Genomic DNA, 21,122 nt, shown 5'->3' with positions numbered 1-21,122 from the left:
ACTCTTCATCTGCACTATTCTAGCCCTTAGGTTCATGACTGATCAACAATTTGTTTGGCTTTGTATGTTAACTCTCTTGTCAACCACCAGGTTCCATATTCTAGCATGATGCCAGCCAGACTTCCCACCAATGTGTCCTGGAGCTCTGCTTCCCTAGAGTCCTTCCCCACTAGAGAAAGAGAGAGACAGGCTGGGAATATGGATCAATCTGTCAATGGCCATGTTCAGCGGAGAAACAATTACAGAAACCAGACCTTCCACCTTCTGCATCCCACAATGACCTTGGGCCCATAGGCCCAGAGGGATAAAGAACAGGAAAACTATCAGGGGATGATATGGGATACAGAGTTTTGGTGATGGGAATTGTGTGAAGTTGTACCCCTCTTATCCTATGGTTTTGTCAATATTTCCTTTTTATAAATATACAGAATTAAAATACTCAAACAGGGTGGCAGTTTAGCAGTGTGGCACATGTATGCAAAGACCCTGTTTAATTCCTTTGCATTGCATTAAAAAGTGTACTCTTCAAAAGCCAGAAATAATTTCTTAATGAGCAGAAACACACTTAGAACAATGTATGCAATGGTCAATATGCAATCACCATAAGAGATTTTCAACAGGTTCTCAGTTTACCCAATTAAGAAATGCAGTCAGAGAACCAGAGGGAGAATAAATTGGTCAACACTTTTTTCCAGAATACTAGCTCAGAAGCAGACCATGACAAACACAGATATTGTGAAATTAAAAAGGAAAGCACTGTTTCCAGGAATATGATGTAGTAATAATTATAATACCCAGAAACCATAACACTGCTATTTAAATTAAAATAACTAGGTTGCTTTAATAAAACAGACAAAATATACATATTTCTTTATTTTCAAAAATCTGAATTGAACAGTCAAGCTTCAAGTATATAAATCAAACAAAAACCCAGAACCTTGTAAATTAACCAACCTGACTAGACTATTAACTAGAGAGATGAACAAGTAAATCCCTTCCTACTCTGACTCTGACAGAAAACACACACCACTCATGTGCTCCCACATACACACGTATATGTGTACGTGTGCAGTTGTCATGAAGAGAAGAAGAAAGTAAAAGTTGAAGCAGTAGGAGTAAACTCAGTGAAGGTACTATTTGCTGTATCATCCAGAATGTTCCCAACTTTAAGAAATGAATATCCTCCTCTACATTAAATAAAATGTAGATCCAGAACAGCCAGAACATTAGGACATAGTTTTGTTATCATTTGGAATACAGTGCCACATAAGACACATTAGCATTTTAAACAAAAGTGCCACGCCCCGCTCAACTCCAGAATGATGGGTCTGACAGGGTCAGCACCCTAGAAAACTCTCTTCAGGGAAGAAGAATTCTGGGAGTGGGTCTTGGCATCCTGAGCGGATCTAAATTGAAAACTCTGATTATTGTTTTCATTATGTACATGGTAATGATGCTGTGTAATCAGGGACAAACAGCCCCTGTTCCCAGATTAGATACAGATGAACAGGAAATGAGGTGGACAAAGTTATGGGTCATCAAATACATAAAGTTTTAGAAAAAATTCTTAATAATACTTACTCACCTCCTCTTATGAAATATGTTAAAACTCTACATAAAATACTATCTGCTAAGCCTATTACTCAGAAATGCATCACCCCATGAAGTACGACATTACTGTGTAAAACTGCAAGGCCATCTAATCAAGAAATGAGCTTTGTTCCAGATATTGTTTATGTAAGGCTGAAGGATATATAAACTCTCACTTGCTAAATAAAACTTGAGTTCAGATTCACCCTCCAACAGTGTGTTGTATTCTGTTCTCCTCCTGACCCACCCTGGTGGTCACCTTTGGAGTTCCCTGATCCTTCCTGCTGCTCCTCCGCCTGAGCGGTCCGTTGCACAAAAGCATTGTGTTTTTTATTTAAGTATTAATAGTTAAAGTGAACAGACTTTCATAAATTCCAGCAAGCAAGAGGAGACCCTGGGAAAGATTGTACTTGGAACCAATGCAGAAGAAATTTTCTCCATCTGAAAGAGGTTGCTGTGCTTCAGAATGAAAATCTAATCAAACCATTAACTATTCTGTTGCTAAATTGAAAACAAATGTGCTGGCAGTGTTGCCAGTTCAATTTAAAGTTTAAATTGGCAAGACACCTTTACACTGCCAGGAAGAACTGAGCATTAAGGTCAATGATAATTGACATTCTTTTGTGTATTCAAATCCTTCCAGTGCAAACACATGGAAAACAAACAAAACAATCTTATTTAGTTCTAAAGCTGATACTATGGACTCCAGAAAGAATTAAATAATTATAATACAGGTTTTACTACACAGCTGTGAAGAACAATGAACCCACCTTCTCTGACCCATCTTGGATGGAGCTAGAATGAACTATGTTAACTGAGCTAACTCAGAAAGACAAAGAAGAGTATGGAATGATCCCACTCATAAACAGAAGTTGAGAAAGAACAACAAAAAGGTAAACTCAAAGCAGGTTTTGACTTAATTTGGAGTAGGGCACCAAAGTAAAAATCTCTGGGTTGAGGGCAAGGGTAGAAGTTCACCTTCGCTGGGGGTGTATGTGGGAGGGATGGAATGGGACACAGTCTTTTTGGTGGTGGGAGCGGTGTTTATGTACACTCCTATTAATTTGTAGTCCTATAAATCACTATTTAATATGAGAGGGGAAAAATTGATTGAATGTCTCAAACTTTTTAATGCACAGACCATAGGCTGAGTTTTTGATATGTTGAATCTCTTAAAACTTGAACAGGGAGTCAGGTGGTAGCACAGAGCGTTAAGCATATGTGGCACAAAGCGTAAGGAACAGGGGAAGAAGGATACCGATCCGAGCCCCTGGCTTCCCACCTGCAGGGGAGTCACTTCCCACCGCAGTGGAGTTGCTTCACAGGCAGTGAAGCAGGTCTGCAGGCGTCTATCTTTTCTTTTTTAAACATTTATTTATTTAATCCCTTTTGTTGCCCTTGTTGTTTTATTGTTGTTGTTGTTGGACATAACAGAGAGAAATGGAGAGAGGAGGGGAAGACAGAGAGGGAGATAGATAGACACTTGCAGACCTGCTTCACCACTTGTGAAGCAACTCCACTGCGGGTGGGGAGCCGGGGGCTCGAACCAGGATCCTTCCCCTGGTCCTTTGCTTTGTGCCACTTGCCCTTAACCCGCTGCGCTACCGCCCGACTCCCAGGTGTCTTTCTATCCCCCTCTGTCTTCCCTTCCTCTCTCCATTTCTCTTTCTTTCTGTCCTATCCAACAATGACAAGATCAGTAACAACAACAATAATAACTACAACAATAAAACAACAAGGGCAACAGAAGGGAATAAGTAAATATTTTTTAAAAATTAAAAAAAAAAGCTTAGACCAGGGAGAACAGAAGCAACCATGGCACAGCTATATACAAATAATGTCAAAGGACATAAATTATGGTAATATATGATACAGTAAATCTTAAAGGGATTTTTCAAAGTTAACCGAATTGCCAAATAATATGATTATAGCAATAACTATATCTATTGCCTTCTTAAACCCTAAACAGCAGGAACTTCCCTCTTCCTCTTTAGAGTCTATATTTCCCCCAGTCGTGGAACCTCTAGGGTGGAGCTCACTTTCCTGCATGCTTCTCTTATTTCATACCAAATGATATTGTATCTGCCGATCCCAACTGAATCAATGCAATGACTACCACCTCAGCATGCTTCACTTCAGACTGTGTCCAGAGACGTTAGTCTTGGAATGTCAACCCTTCACCCTCATTGCTAGGTTGAGACCTTCCCTTTCATAGAATTCTCTAATTCCATTCCAGGTGGCTCATTTCCTAACAAAGCCCCAAAACCTAGATATAGACCAAGTCCCATGAGATAGAGCATATGTTCACATGTACCCATAAATTAGGGCAAAATATATACCTGAAAGCAAAAGTACACAATAGTCTGCAGTGAGTCAGTATCAAGTTCATAATGAAATAGTGTCTACTTAGATACCATCCTCACCTACTTCCTATTACACTTCCCTCATTCACTCCAAAGCTAACCTTATCAAAGCAAGGACTGCAAAAGCTGAATAAGGACAAGAGATTGGCATACTTTAAGGATGACTCTTTAGTCACTATCAGGCCACACCATCAGTTGGGGACCTATTCAGGAAGTCCTGAGCTTCCCAGACAGACATGATGGGCCTAGACCTCGAATAAATCCCTCTCTGCATTGTTACCAGTCATCTCTATCAGGAACAAAACAACACAATAGACCCCTTTGTGGGCCCCCATAGGACCTTGCCCTCAACTTGGATCAAGAATGGCAGAGAACGTTCCATCCACCAAAGGGAGGATGGACAACATACTCCACCCGAGGAAGATGGTTTCTGCAGTCGGGGCAGCTTGGAATGTTCCTACTCATGATCACAGAATGCGAGTTCAAATATACAGGAATGCAGAGGTCATATAGGCTCTTAAGCTGAATATGGGCTCCAGATCAGATCAAATCAATGGGGTTTACAGTCAACAATATTTATACACCTTTCCCATATTTGGGAGCTACTTTCTTCCCTGATCCAGCTTTCTGGTACTTTTTCCAGCCATGACACCATCTCCTCAGACAATAACTTGGATTCACTGGCATATCAGCTTTCAGGCTCAGGGGAAAAAACAAAACAAAACAAAACAAAACAAAAAAAAATTAGTATAGTCACAGGCCCTTTGGAATATAACTAAAATAGGCCTACTAGCTATGTACTAAAGGGAGACCCCCCCCAACTCTTCATCTGCACTATTCCAGCCTTTAGGTTCATGATTAGTCAACAACTTGTTTGGCTTTATATGTTAACTCTCTTTTCAGTCACCAGGTTCCAGATGCTACCATGATGCCAACCAGACTTCCCTGGACAGACAACCCCACCAATGTGTCTGGAGTCCTGCTTCCCCAGAGCCCCACCCCACTAGGGAAAGAGAAAGGCAGGCTGGGAGTATGGATCCACCCATGTTCCTTGGGGAAGCAATTATAGAAGCCAGGCCTTCCACTTTCTGCATCTCATAATGACCCTGGGTCCATACTTCCAGAGGGATAAAGAATAGAAAAACTATCCTTGGAGGGGATGATATGCGGAGTTCTGATGGTAGGAATTTTGTGGAGTTGTACCCCTCTTATCCTATGGTTTTGTCAATGTTTTCTTTTTATAAATAAAAAAAAAAAACAGGTTTCAGTCTCTTAATATCTGCACTGAAATAAGGTTCCATAAAGTTTCAAGTTCAGCTAAACAAAGTACCTTGCCACTTCAGGCCAGCTTCCTGATGTTGAAATCCAACTTTTCTCGTATTTGTATCTGAATATTGGTTTCATTTCCTAGTTGCTTTCAAACGCAGATCTACATTCTGTCATTTTCTAATTTTGTTTTTGTTATTTTTGAGTTGGAGAAGAATGCAGAAGCACCTGGGATGGAGCTAGCATACTCCAGTCTTTATTACCAGACCCTAAAATAAGTGTGGGGCTCTCTTCTCTTTTAACATTTGCTAGCTATGAACTATTTCTAGATCATGTTTTAAAATATGGGTTGGGGTGGTGGGAAAAATTCAGAGCAATTTAATTAGTAAGAAATGTACCTGAATTTTTATTTATTACTATAATTATCATGTATTACTTCAGTGATAAAACAGAACAAACAAAATGCGGTGCTACAATTACTTTTTATGTCTATTTTCTTGGCCTGTTTATTTACATTAGTACTGAGCACTTTTACATACATGGCTTATGGTTATATAGTCTGTTTAAAAGCATACATATCCTTCTATGGTGTAATGAGCTTATGTTTAATGTCTCAGAGTTCCTTGAAATTATATTGAACACAATGTATATAATATATATATATATACATATATATATATAAAGTTTTGTAGGTTACAGTACAATTTTATTAGAAGGATAGCATTTAGATGGTTTATTTCTTGAATGCCTGGCATAACTGAAAATATCTTTCCCTATTTTCTCATGTAAAACATGCTCAGGCCAAGCGATAGCTTAGCTGGTGGTATTGGTCATCATTTCTCCTTTGGCTAATTCTGCTTCTAAAGACCCCTTCTGTTTCTGTCCATGTTGGTCATCTTGCCAGGTTCCCTTGCATTGCTTGATGCTGTGGTCCCATTACATAATCACTGTTTTGCCTGAGACCTGCCCTGCCTGCAGGGTATTGGTTTAATCCCCACTGGTTAGAACCTTCAACAGCTGGAGACCTACCCTGCCTACAGGGCATTGGTTTAATCCCCACTGGTTAGATGGAAGCTTGCTATCTTCTCGCTCTTTTTCTTCTCTCCACCCCTCTCCTACCCATTTCCTCTTCCGACCTGCCACTTCCACTTCAGAAGGTATAAAGGCATTTTTCTCTGATCAATAAAAAAATTGCATTGCCTTCCCGCTCAGCCACGTGTTCCAGAGTCTCTCTCTCTGGCGGTGCTAGTTCAGCATGGTAGACCATATGTTTTACTGTGCAAGAAGTCCTGGGTTCAATCCTTAGCACCACATAGGAGCACCAAGAGCAGGGATTAGGGGATTCCATAGATGGTAATATGATATTTTTGTCTTTCTCTCTCTCTTTCTCTCTCTCCCTCTTTCTCAACTTCTCTAAGTATTTAGTTGTTTTTTTTTTTTTTTTTTTTAAAAAGGGTGGCATGGAGAGTTGAAGTGGTGGTGCATCTGGTTGAGCACACACATTACCACACAGAAGGAGTCAGGTTCAAGCCCTGGATTCCCATCTGTGGGATGGGAGTAGTTTCAGAAACAGTGAAGCAGTGCTGCAGGTGCTTCTCTCTTTCTCGCTCCTCTCTAACTCCTCTTCCTTCTTAATTTCTGTTATGTCAGAAATAAATAAATAAATACATAAATATTTTTTAAAAGGGAATGGAAATTATTCAGTGGTATTTCACATGAGCAAGACCACCTCAGTTCAAACCTGTATAAAATCCTATAGCCATGGGGCAAGATGACTGTTCAAGTGGTAGAGTGCGTATTTTACCATGCATGAGGATCCAGGTTTGAACCCCAAGATCCCATGGACACATTATGTGCAGCAGCTTCTTGAATAGTGCCTGTAGCACAAGTCTACAGATTAAATGTTCTCTTTCTGATTGGATGCATGTAGGATTTTTCATTATCTCTAGTAAAGAAAGACATTTTTTGTGGGGCTGGCCAGGTGATGGTGAATGTGGTTGAGTGCACATTACAATGCCCAAAGACCCAGGTTTGAGTGCCTGGTCCCCACCTGGAGAGGGAAAGCTTTGTGAGAGAGTAGTGAAGGAGGGTTACAGGTGTCTCTCTGTCTTTGTCTCTCTCCTTCTCTATCACCCAATTCCTTCTTGATTTCTGACTGTCTTTATCCAATAAATCAAGTTAATAGTAATAATAAAGATATTTTTTCTAGGAGATGCCTAGGTATAAATCTCTTTCCTTCTGTATGTTTTTTCTTTTGGACTGAAATACGAGTTCTTCTGATCTATATACACAGATTCTCATTCTGTTCAGAAGAGATTTCATTAATTCATTTTTTTAAATTGCCACCAGGCTTATTGCTGCACTATGATTCACTGCTAACGCTGGCCATTTTTCCTCCCCCCCCTTTTTTTTGCCTTTAGGTCCAGGGTTATCAGTGGGGCTAGGTGCTAGAACCATGATTACACTGCTCCTGGCAGCCATCTTTGCTCCCCTTGTTGCTGCTGCTGTTATTGTTGCTGCTGCTGCTGGATAAGACAGAGAGAAATTGAGAGAGGAGGGAAAGACAGAGGGGGAAAGACACCTGCAGACCTGCTTCACCACTTGTGAAGTGACCCCCCCCCCCCCGAAGGTGGAGAGCCTGGAGCTCTAAGCAAGATCCCTGCTCTGGTCCCTGCACTTTGCACTATGTGCACTTAACCCGGTGTGCTACCATCTGTCCCCTCCCCTACCCTTTCTAACTTTTTTATTCGATAGGACAGAAAAAAATTGAGAGATGACAGGGAGATACAGATGATAAATTAGATAGGTAGATAGGTAGGTAGATAGATGACAGATAGATGATAAATATAGATAGATAGATGATAGATGATAGATAGATAGATAGGTAGATAGATAGATAGGCACTTGCAATCACCACTCATGACACGCACCCTCTGCAACTGGGGAGCTGGGTCTTGAACCAAGGTTCTTGTGCTTGTTCATATGTGCACTTAACTCAATGTGCCACTGCCTGGTCCCGAGATTTTCTTACAGTCTGTTCCCCCCCAAAAAAAATATCAGATGTTAACTAATGTTTTATCTTCTAAATCCATTGTTTTACCCATTATTTCCATCTCATTTATTCTGAAAGAATATTAGGAAGAAAAAAATCTTGTTTTCCTTTTACAGTGTTGATTTTCTGTTTCTAATTGGATTTTAATCTGCTATTGTATTTTAATCTTTTTTGAAATCCCTCTTCCCACCCTCTTCTTCATTTTATTCTATTGCCTTCTTCTCTGAAACAATTCACTTTTAAACAGTTTCTAATAGAGGAGCAATTCTTCCATACTTTTTAATTATGACAAATCTCTTGCTATTCTACAACAGACTATTGTAGGGTTCTGGGGCCTTGCTTGTGAATTATCCCACTTTTTCAAAATATTCTTTATCTGAGAGAGAAGTGAGGGAGAGATAGGCCATCCTTGAAGTTCTCCCAGTCTCACCCATAGTGTTCCTATGTTGAGCCAGGGGTCAAACTAGGGTCTTGTGCACCTACAGACTAAGTTATCTCCTGGTCCCTAGAGCACAACTTCAAGTGTTCTGAAGTTATTCCTTTTCCTTGGTTCAAATAACATTTTTACATGCCCCTCCCTTTTTTTTCTGTACTAATTCATAAATGTGATCTTTTCTTCCCAGATCCAGATTTTGCATTTGGTTAAATAGACAATTGCATGGTGTTTTTTTTTTTTTTTAACCATTTATTTATTTATTTATCACCAGGACTTCGCTGTGGCTCTGTGCAGGCACTTTACATCTACCGTCATTCAGGCAGCCATTTTTTCCCTTTCATTTATTTATTTTTCTATTTTATTTGACAGGACAGAGAGATATTGAAAGGGGAGGGAGAAATAGAGAAGGAGAGAGCAAAACAGTCACCTGCAGACCTGCTTCAGTGCCCGTGAAGTATCTCCCCTCAGGTATGGAATGGCTTGGTCCTGGTGCACCCTAACATGTGCACTCAACAAGGTGTGCCACAGCCTGGCCTCCTAATCTTTTTTTTTTTAATTTTTTACATAAAGCATAAAGGTGGATGAGAATAATGAAATGAGAATACCTCTAAGTTTTATTTTACATTGAACATTTTTATATGCAAGTGGCATTGTTGCCTTTGCATGGCTTGGTTTTCTGAATCTCTGAATCAAACAGTGCATATGAAAAGTTACAGTAACTGCATATTATGCTTCCTATTTCTTCTGCCATTATATAATGGACATTTTTCTGGGGACAAACCTTGTTTCTAATAGATCCTCTCTGCTTTCTAACATCTTACATTTTAGGATTTGAGATTTGGACTGAAGATGAGGTAGGGAGAGTAGATGCCTGGGCATGGTAAAATGTGCCCTCTACTGAGTGAGCTATCTCTCCAGCCCTCAAGTAATTTTTTAAATTTCTTTTTTTAAGGTTTTATTTATTTATTAATGAGATAGATTAAAACACAGAGAGAAATAACCAGACATCACTGTGGTACATGTGCTGTCAGGGATTGAACTCAGGACCTCTAGCTTTAGAGTCTAGTGATTTATCCACTGCACCACCTCCTGGACCACCTCAGTTAATTTTTGAAAACTGAAAACTTCTCAGCTATAAGTTGTAGGCCAATTTTATAGTCTTCACTCTACTAATTCCTGCTTAGCGCTCCTGACTGGACTCTAATACTTTTCTAGGGTTTTACTTCTTATTAATAAAATGAAGAAATTTGACTTGGTAATCTTGGAGTTATCTGTAACTTACTGTATTTTAAGACCCTAAACAGAACCTAAACATTGCCTGATAAAAAAGACTAGAAAAAAATTGACAAAATACATTATTCTATGGAGTGCTTTAGCTTAATGATTATAAATAAACTTTAACACCTAAATAAAAAGCAACCATTAAGAACCTCTAAGGCAATGATACTAACATCAAAATAGATGCAATTGTAAAATAAAAAAAAAAAGAAAGAAGGGGGAGAAAGGGGGAATGAAAAAAAGGGAGGAAAGAGGAAAGAAAATAAACTGCACCGAAACCAAGTGCAGTTTATAAGATTTGACTTTTATTAGAACCGGCATGACCATCTGCTCTTTAAGATAGTAAATTATATATTGCATAAAGTCAGAAGGTACACTGTAGACAACAAATGTCATACTCATTCACAGAAAATAATCTGGCTTTTCAGGAATACCTGAATTATACCAAGTGGCCAATCAACTAGTAAGATAATAGATAAATGTTATAACAGAGTATATAGCATGAGAAATTAAATACTTTTTCAAATATAGAAACTGTGGAGTCTGGGAGTTAGCTTGGTGGGTAGAGCACACCCTTTCTATAAGTGAAGTCTTGGATTTGATGCTGGGCACTATATGAGAAAACCAATAACAAAAGCAGGTAGAACATTATGGATGGTGGAAAGCACTTGCTTTCTTGCACAACTGCTTCATTCATGTATTTCTTAGTAAAACACAGCAGAGCACCCCTCCATTAGTCCAACCTCAACTTTCTAGAAATTTTTATTTGAATAAATCAGTAACAACTACATTTAAATACAATCAGTCAAATCAGTTATATTAACTGTAACAGGCAGGGAGATAGCTCATGCCGTAGAGTGAACACTATGCAGGGTTTGAGCCCCTAGCATCACATGAGACCACAATGCATGTCTGGTGCTATAGTTTCTCTCTCCCCCCCCATCTTGTTCTCTCTCTCTCTCACTCTCTCTGTTACCTCCTTTTTTGTCTTCCCTCCTCCCTCTCTCTATTTTAGATTGGATTTTTTAAAAAAAAGTCTGCTGAGAGCAATGGAATTGTGCAGGTACTAAGCCCCTAGAGTACTATAAAAAGTACAGAAAAAAATTAGGAATTAATTTGCATCCATCTAGTAATGAAAGAAATATATGTGGTCTGGGAGGTGGCTCAGTGGATAAAGTATCAGAATCTTAAACATGAGGTCCCACGTTCAATCCCCAGCAGCACATGTGCCAGAGTAATGCCTGATTCTTTCTCTCTCCTCCTTTTATTTATTTATCTTTCCCATAAATAAATAAAATCTTAAAAAAGGGTTCAAGCCCCCGGCTCCCCACCTGCAGGGGGGTTGCTTCACAAGCGGTGAAACAGGTCTGCAGGTGTCTATCTTTCTCTCCCCCTCTCTGTTTTCCCCTCCTCTTTCCATTTCTCTCTGTCCTGTCCAACAACGATGACATCAATAACAACAGCAATAATAACTACAACAATAAAACAAGGGCAACAAAAGGGAATAAATAAATAGTTAAAAAATCTTAAAAAAAAAGAAAAGAAAAAAGAAATACAATTATATCTACAATATATAGCTCAGTGATGCTTTTGGTCTTAACTAAATCTATTCACTCCCATATTAGCTGCACTAAATAAAATACCGTAAGCATGAAAATGTCAGTCTAGTGGTCAGGGAGATGGCTCAGAAACTAAAGCACAGAACTTGCATGTGTGAGTCTTGGGTTTGATTCTTAGTATCATATATGCCAGAGGAGAGTGGTACTCTGGTCTCTTTCTTTCTCAGAAGATAAATCTTTTGAAAAAAAGAAACGAGACTTTGGCCAGTAAACAGGGGCCACTTCTCTGATTGTCTTGGGTAATGAAGAACTAAGTACCTAAAATCACCATAAATGGCATGCTTTTCCAGAGGATACTCACACTCAAGAGGGTACTCTCACTCAAGAGAGTTTTTAGAAAATTCTGTAATGTCAGAATACATACAGAATGCACAGGGTCTTCTAGAGGTAAGGTAGTTTACCCCACAAGATCTCCTCCTCTCTCAGAAACAGTTGAGCCTCATGTCATCACCAGCCTCTTCCTCTGCTCATGGGAAAATACACAAAAGGTTTGTTTGACCTAAGAATATACCTGAACAGCTAGGTGTTTTTCTTTCAATAAAGAGCATTAACAATTCACCTCCAACGGGCTGGAAGGTGTCTCATTTACATACTATCTTGCCTGAGGACTGGGTTAGACAATCCCCCATCATCACATGGGAGTGCCTGCAGGGAGGAAGTTTCACAAGCCAAGGAGTGGTGCTGTGGTATTTCTCTCTCTTTCTCTCCTTTCCTCATCCCGCCAAAAAGGCCACTATGAGTGGTGGAGTTTTGCAAGTAATGAGTCTCTGCAATAATCATGGTGGTAAAAAAATGTTTTTCACTTTCAAATAAAAATTTGTAAGGATACATACAAATTTGAAACTTTCAGTGTATTCTTCTGTTCAGGCCTATTTGTCAACAGCTTTATCTCTCTTTTTTTTTTTTTTTGTTTCCAGTGTTATCGCTGGGGCTTGGTGCCTGCACCATGAGTCCACTACTCCTGGTGGCCCTTTTTTCCTATTTTGTTGCCCTTATTGTTGTCGTTATTGTTGCCATTGATGTTGTTGTTAGATAAGATAGAGAGAAATAGAGAGAGGAGGGGAGACAGAAAGGGGGAGAGAAAGACAGACACCTGCAGACCAAAGCGACCTGCATGCAGGTGGGGAGCCGGGGCTCGAACCCAGATCCTTATGCCGGTCCTTGTGCTTCGCACCGTGTGTACTTAACCCGCTGTGCTACCGCCTGACCCCTTTATATATATTTTTTTTATATTTTAGATAGAGACACTGAGAGAGAAGGGGGAGGCAGTGAGGGAGAGAGAAAGAGAGACACCTGCAGTACTGTTTCACCACTTGCGAAGCTTCCTCTCTGCAGGAGGGAAACAGGGACTTGAACCTGGTTTCTTGTGCAAGGTAAAATGTGTGTTCCACCAGGCATACTATGCCCACCCCCTATCAACAGCTTTAAATATGTATGGACATTAATATAGACTAAATTGGAACTCATAGAGAAAATAAGCTAACTCTTGAGATCTCCATTGTTAGCATCTACTGATGCCAAAAGGTCTGGCTGTTAAATAATATTTAGCAATTCAGATTTAATAAATGTAACAAATTAACAACTATGATAAGATAATATCTGAACATTAATTAATAAATTAGCATTCTGTTTACTTTATTTAAATAGCAACAAAGCAGTGTTAACTTACACTGAGCAATAAAATCAATACTATGTTGAGGTTCACTACATAACCGTGGAGAAGTTATATGACTTTGAGGAACTACAAAAGTATAACACTATTCAATTTGGAACTGATCCATTCCAATGATTTAACTGTATAGCTAAAACTGAGATTTGATGTACTAGTGAAGGATCTCTTAGAAATTAGTCATCTTTCTACTCCAGCAAGAGATGTCAGCTTCTACATGAGGATTCCTTTGTTCTGATTCCTCTAATGAATGTCTACTAATATGGTGAGAATATAATAGTATTTTATCATTTTAAAAAGGTTGAATTAAAAAAATCAAATAACAAAATTTCACTTTTCTTCAAATCTATTTATCAGCCAGGGAGAATCAACAGAGCTCGAAAATGGCACACGATGAACATTTCTTTCACAACTTTGGTTAGGTAATTACATAATATTCCCTTATGCAAACACACTGAACAATGAAAAAGCTTTTTAATACAGCCTCTTAAGGCTTCTCTGTTCTTCCTTTATTTTTCTTATATCTGAGGTATTAGAGTTTGCTTGTGTTGGAGGTAGAATTCATGGGTATACATGTGACCAGATTATCAGGTTTGGTTTCCTCTTCAAGTTTAATAGTTTTGAGAAGAAATAGTTTCCACAATGGAAGAAGTAAATAATGTAGTATAAACTAGATAAATAATATTACTACTACAAAAAATTATAATTAAAATAGTTAAACATTTATTGCATGCTATTTGCCTAATGCTGTGTCCAAACCTTTTATAGTTTTCTGACCTGCTATCTGGCAGAAATAGGAAGATGTGCTATATTCTGGGGAGGTGGATACCAGGTAAGCAGGGTACACTTTAGGGCAGGTGTAGAAGGTGTTGAGCGGAAGAGATCACCCAAAGGACCACACAGGTCCTCTCAACAACTATTCGTACCTAGGTGAATCTGTGAATACTTGGTATCCACTCCCACTTTGGGGTTAAAAAAAATCCAAAGGTTCAAGTGGAGAAAACAATCTTAATCTTCCCCTTTTCTTTTCTAGGATTTCCTTTTTCCTGGCATAGGATGAGAAGGAAATCATCTTGAAGAATACACCCCAAAACTTATACAGTGCAACGGTACTTCAATTCTTAACCAGAAAGAGTAGAACATCACAGAGCCCTTAATGGGTATGGTTGACAGCTGGCTGGAAAGACCAAAATAAGTGCCTTAGCTGAACACCAATTATTGATAGAGCTTGCTACTCTAGGTCCCATGTATCGCCTCCTCTGAGAATGAGTATGTCCTCCTATAGGAGGACATATGCTTTACTATTTTAGCAGGCTTACTAGTGTTTCCACATATACATTTAAAGTGTGTGTGCACACAGAGAGACATCTATACACAAATACATGACAGAAAAAGTACCTACTGCAGTGGGTGGCACAAAGTAAAATTTGATACATATGTTTTCATCCTAACTTCCATTCCTCATGGAGTTATATGATAACCAGAACTTGCCTAATGCTGTGCCAAACCTTTTATAGTTTTCTGACCCTCTATCTGGCAGAAATAGGAAGATGTGCTATATTCTGGGGAGGAGGATAGCAAGTAAGCAGGGTACACTTTAGGGCAGGTGTAGAAGGTGTTGAATAGGTCTACCTGTTATCAATGAAGATTCCATCTCATGATTTTTTTCTTGATAATTATCCATTTCATAACTCTGGGGATTCTATAATATATCAAACAGATAAACAACAACTTTGAGGCAGAGATGCTTATTCAGCTGATGAAACCACTATCAATATAAAGATTCCAACCTCTAGATCAGTTATTGCTACTTTTGGAAATGTTTAAATCTAAAAGATCTCAGTGGTTTTTAATGGCAGCTTCTTCTTGAATCTTTTTCAAAATAAAGATGGTAGTTCCAATTAATTGGGCTGCAGGCTCTGCCCAATAATTCATGTAGGTTATATTTTTAAGCACAGAGTTGAAAAGCAAAATGATCTATTCCTCCCACAAAATCCTTTGGGTGCTATCAAGCTCGAGAAAACTGTACCTAATTTTGTGTCTCTTTTTAGTGAAAACTCTAAAATAGAAAACCATAACAAAACAGTATTCAACTCAAATCAAGACAGATTACAAATATTACCTGTTGTTTATATATAGGTGGAGCCATGCCAGAATTAGTCCACATTCAGGGAAGATCAACTAGCAAAAAACACAATTATAAATGTGCAATAACTTCCAAAGGAAATAACAGTACACCTTAAGGCATCAGTGGTTATCTCTGGTAAAGAAAGCATTACGTATTTCAATAACCATGAGATGATTTTTAAAAGTAATTAGTCAAATACCAAGGTGTTATTCTGAAACAGAAGTAGAACTGATTTTAGGCCTTCTACAAAATGAATTAGTATTGGAATTTTAATTTTGCATTAGAAAGCATATAGGAGCATAATGGTACAAAGCTGTACTGTCTTTCCTCAAATGCAAAATAAAGACTCCTAGGAATGATTACTGTTATTGTTAATCAGAACTCTTTGGGCTCCTTTTTCACTTATTTAGGATAGTTATAAGAAAATTCTGCTTATGTTTTAGTAACATGTGACCAGGTTGAATTTTACCTGAGTGAAATGAGTTCAGACTGCATCTATCATCACGCTGTGACTTTAAAACTACATCCCTAATGCTGGGTTTGCTTACCTGGTGGGCTGACCATATCAGCATGTCCCAAACATTGGTGCCAACCAAAAATGACATTCACTGTGGCTGAAAATGTCTTATATTGACAGAAAATTCTCAAAGCCTTTACTAAACACATTTGGAGATATGGTTGCTTTCTGGCTTGATTTGCTGAATTTTCCTGGATACACCTGAAAATGACACTTGGTTGTTTTACAGATCCAGTGCTTTATGCTAATAAAACAACTGGAGAGAGAGAAATGACAATTTAAAAAACCCTCTAACAAATGTACAAATAAAATAGCTTTCAAATGGTGCTGAGAAATAAAATGTAGGCACTTCTGCTTGAGGAGGTTTTCACATTTTGATCACAGGTCACTTTTCCAAGCTACTTTGTTTCACTACCGGAAATCCCCACATAGTACAAACTATCAAATTCAATGGAAACCATGTTTTCACAAACACCTTTTGGTGCATTAATCCTTTTTTTGTTTTGCAAAATTGTCTCCAATGATGCAGAGATCAAGTTTTTCCCAGTGGTGAGAGCAGTCAGAGAAGCTCCCCATCTCTTTTTCAGTGTGACTGAGTGCAGCTTCATAATCTTCCATCAAACAAGGCAGCTTGCTCTGCAGAACTGAGTTATTCATCACGAAATATAAGGGAGTGTCAAGTGCAATTTTCTCCTGAAAATAGTTAACAGGTCTGCTCTCCATGTCTAGTTCCTAATTGTGAGTGTAATTCAATGAAGTGTATACAGTCTTCATAACATTCTAAAGCTACGAGGCTGTTGGGATTTTTTTTTTAAATAAACACTTAAACAGTTTTCTTTTCTTGAGAAAAATCTGTGCTAAAAAGGCACTAGATAAAATGAACTGCCTTACTCTTGTATATGTAGAAATTATACATTGTGCTAGATTCTATCATTTAACAAAGGTGACACACACTTGGATAAAACATCCTAGTTATTCAGACTCACATACTTTCAATTTAAAAACAAAAACCTATCAAGAAACAGTCTGTCACACTGACAAAGAACAGAATGATTTCCAGCTGCCTCGGAATCTAGATCTTGGCTACGTAGGTGCTCCCCGCAATGGGCAGATCAGGACAATGCCAGGGAAGATTCACTGGCAGCAGCTGTGAGAACCCAGTCTCCTTGACACCTGAGTAAATGAGACGAAGGTGAAGTTCTCACAGTTTTCCAGCTTGATCTTCTTGGCTAAATTGGGCACAATTCCCCGAAGTGACCGCAGTCCCATCCTCTGCTCCTCATACCACACACTACCCATGTCTGCAGTCTCCTTCCTAGCTGTAAGATAGAAGGGGGACTTGGCCTCCATTTGGGTGGGTGGTCGGTGGATATACATGTATTTGTAGAGGAGGCAGTAAGGGCACTGTTTGTGTCCCCTGGAATGCTCATGGTAGATTTTCCCATGACATACTCTAGTGGAACCACTCCGACTCTCCCGTTTGACACTGTCTGTCCGGGCAAAGTAGGGCTGGTTTTGTGGGTCTTTGAGCAGCTCAATGTCACCATACATCAGATCTGCATGCTCCTGCAGTGTCCGCATATTCAGGTATTGACTGTTGTACTTGACAACAGTGGACAGGAGTGTGATAGGGCTGTCATCCCCTAGACACCCTGCCTGCCACATCTCTTCTTCATCTGAAAGGGAGAAGTAGACAATATTGCGAGAACGGGCACCTGACATCCCTGCCTTACTAAGCACCCACAGCTTCTCCTTGAGTTTTTTGGTGGAAGAGCTGAAGGTATTGCTGGTGATGGAAAAGCCCACACCTGCATTCTTCAGGATACGGTCCAGTCCTCGTCGAATGGCATGGAGGGAGGTGGCCAGGAAGTCTGAGCCATCACTCTTCTTAACGGTGACATAAAAGTTCTCAAGCAGCTCATTCAACTTCACTGCAGGGATCTCAAATGAGACAAACACTGAGGTTACACACTTGAGAACACTCAAATAGTCAGAACCCTCTTTCCTTCTCCTAATTTTCACCAGGGTTGGACTGTGAACATTTTCTGGCCTTTAAAGTATTTACCCCTTAGTATGATATAGCAGAAAGAACAGTGAACTTCAAGCTGAAAGATTTAGGTTCCATCCATAGCTTCAATTAATCTCTTTAAGTCTATTTCAAGGTGCAAAATCAGATATATTAGCCCATATATTCTCAAAGGATTATTGTAATGCTTAAATAAAATACTGGCTATCAAAGGCTGCAAATAATAAAAAATACATGTGTGTAAATATATCTACAAAATATTTATTTATATATAGACTACACAATGAGTAATTATTAGTCTTCTAACTTTAATTATTCCTCTCTGAAGGCCCTTTCTTCTCTTTTATAGTAAATCATTCCCTTCCTTCCCCTTCCATAAAATTCAACTTTCCTCTGAAGAAGTTTAAGTTAAACTTATCAAGTATTAAATTATCTCAGAACTAATTTCTTTGACAACTCCAGATGTTAACAATACTGAAGTAAATAAAAAATATATATATTAACCCAGGACTTCTGGAGGTATGGCTATGGAGTAACAATGGCTGTCTTTTGTCTCCCTGATAAACTAGGAATAGAAAAGAGGATCACCTGAGAATGCAACAAGATAAGGCTAGGATCACTCCAATAACCATCTAGCTGCAGGTGAGTGTGGCTCACGTACAGGCAGGGCCTTAAGGAGAGATTCCTGGGGCTAAAAGTCCATACTCAGGAGCAGCTGGTACTAGTCCAGCAGTTTACCAGTTGACACACCACCTTGGGTATGAGCTTTATCAACAAAGAGACTGCTGAAGGGAGGAGAAAAATAAACTAAAATTTACCAATTTACAACTGCGAGTCTCCATTGTTGTTGCCCCTCAGAGGCTGGAACAGCATCAGAGAAACCCTATACTGACATCAGGGGACAGAGAACTGGCCAGGTAAATCAGGATAAACTCTATATCCCCAATGGTCCAGATGTGTGGATATATAGTAGAAGCCTTTCTACATTGTTCTGATAAATTAGGAGACACAGTGATTAATTTCCTTAGAACCCATGATTTATTTGGAAACTCATAAGGCCAAAAAGCACTGCTCAGTTTGGCTTTGGCTGGTGGTGGATTAGGGGATTGGGCCTTGGATTTTAGGCCCTTGGGCATAGGAGTCTCTTTGCATAATCATTGTGCTATCTATCTTCCATGCTGTTTTATCTCTCAGTCAGGAGTGAGTAATTAAGTTTAAAAACCTACTTATATTTAAAAAGTTCAAAGTCTGCAGAGAAGATAAATAACATAACAACATAAGAAGGTATAAAAGCCACTGTGCTTCACCTAAGGGATTGAGATAACAATGAAACAACTGTTAAGATTCACAAGTTAATCTAGGCAAGTGTGATCAGTGGATTGAATAGTAGTGAGGGAGAGACTTCATAACACACCAAATATAATGGTTAAAATGAGAAGAAACATTTGAGAAAAGTCCAGATAAAAGTCCCTGAAAGGTAGAAGCACAGAATAATGAGGACAACATTCAAACACTAATTATGCAATAACTACAGGAGTGAAGAAAGCTTTTTGAAGTAATATCGTCATAAATAGGGAGACAAGTGGTACTTTAAAAAACAAAACAAAACACTAGTTATCCATAGGTAGAGAGCTGAAAGATGAAATAGCTGTGGTAAGAGGAAAAAGTAGTTCAACAAGCTAACACAGTATATGAACAGGGTAACAAAACAGTTGAGCTACAGAAAACAGCAGAGGGGAGAGACAACAGAATAACTGAGGCAGAAAACAGAATTAGCAAGATTGAGGATGAATTAGAGAAAATTAGGAAAGTAAGACAGCAAAAAAGAGCTTAAGAGGCACTGAGAAAGACAATAGAGACATTAGGGATGACTTCTAAAGAATAATATATGCATTATTGGCTTGCCAGAGGAAGAAAGAGAAGTAGGGGAAGAAAGCATCCTACAAGACATAATAGCTGAAAACATCTCTATTCTAAATGACATAAAAGTTCAAGAATCCCAGAGTACCACACAGATTAATTAATTAAACACAAGATACATCCTATTTAAAGTGAAAAGGAATAAGGATAAAGAAAAAATCCTGAAGGCTGCAAGAGGAAAATAAAGTCACTTACAGAGGAAAACCTGTAAGATTAGCAGCATATTTCTCTAGGCCAGAAGAGAATGACAAGTTATATATCTGGAGCTCAATGAGAAAAGCTTTCAACAAAGACTACTATATCCTGCTAGACTGTCACTCAGACTAGATGGAGGCATCAAAACCTTCTCAGACAAGCAACAGTTGAAGGAGTCAACCATCACCAAGCCTGACCTGCAAGAAGTTCTAAAAGTTATCCTATAAATAATCACAAGAGTATAAACAAGCCATATATCAGAACATTCTAAAATTTCAGAATAATGGCATTAAAATATCTTCATTCTATAATATCAATAAATTCAATGGCCTGAATTCACCTATTAAAAGGCACAGAGTAGGAAAATGGATCAGAAAACATAACCCAACAATATGCTGTCTGCAGGAAACTCACCTAACTCACCAAGACAAACACAGACTCAAAGTGAAAGGATGGAAACTACCATACAAGCCAATGTCCCACCAAAAAAGGGCAGGAACAACTATTCTCATATCTGAATGCTAGACATTAAAATAAATGAAATTAAAAAAATAGGGATGGACATTACTTAATGCTCAGAAGATCAATCAAGAGGACCTAACAATTATTAATATCTATGCACCCAATGAGAGGCCATCTAAATACATCAAACATCTACTGAAAGAGCTACAGCAGTATATTAATAGCAACACAGTAGTAGCAGGGGATTTCAATAACCCACTCTCTCAACATGGCAGATCATCTAGGCAGAGACTCAACTAAGAAATGAGAGAATTAAATGAAAAGATAAACTAGAACTATTGGACATTCTCAGAGTCATTCACCCCCAAAACTGGAATACACATTCTATTTCAGTCCACATGGGTCTTCTCAAGGATAGATCATATATTAGGACACAAAGACAGTGTCAACAAATTCAAGAGCATTGAAATCATCCCAAGCATCTACTCAGACCACAGTGGAATTACATTAACACTTTAAAATAAACAAAAAACTTTTTTTAAATCCCCAAATATGGAAACTCAACAGTACCCTACTTAACAACAACTGGGTCAAAGAGGAA

The 21,122-nt window shown here is 38.7% G+C and overlaps 1 protein-coding gene across 9 annotated transcripts in view; it reads right to left on the bottom strand.

Moving 5' to 3' along the window:
• Positions 1 to 21,122, bottom strand: part of KIAA1958 (KIAA1958 ortholog) — a 245,450-nt gene that overhangs the window by 16,401 nt on the left and 207,927 nt on the right. The window contains exons 4-6 of one of the 9 annotated variants that reach the window (XM_060199954.1): positions 15,950 to 17,859; positions 15,396 to 15,454; positions 14,944 to 14,975 (exon numbers count right to left, since the gene is read on the bottom strand). The exons of 2 other annotated variants lie outside the window; for them this stretch is intronic. In XM_060199954.1, the coding sequence (XP_060055937.1) occupies positions 17,053 to 17,859 (807 nt within the window). In that variant the 3' untranslated portion in view covers positions 14,944 to 14,975; positions 15,396 to 15,454; positions 15,950 to 17,052. Of the gene's footprint in view, positions 1 to 13,246; positions 14,976 to 15,395; positions 17,860 to 21,122 lie in introns of those variants that run through there. 6 more of the 9 variants (XM_060199953.1, XM_060199955.1, XM_060199956.1 and 3 more) reach the window with 6 other exon arrangements.

This window comes from Erinaceus europaeus, chromosome 10, assembly GCF_950295315.1.
Source record: "Erinaceus europaeus chromosome 10, mEriEur2.1, whole genome shotgun sequence".
NCBI lineage: Eukaryota > Metazoa > Chordata > Mammalia > Eulipotyphla > Erinaceidae > Erinaceus > Erinaceus europaeus.
The sequence above is the reverse complement of the archived record's forward strand: the minus strand, read 5'-3'. Positions and strand labels throughout refer to the sequence as shown.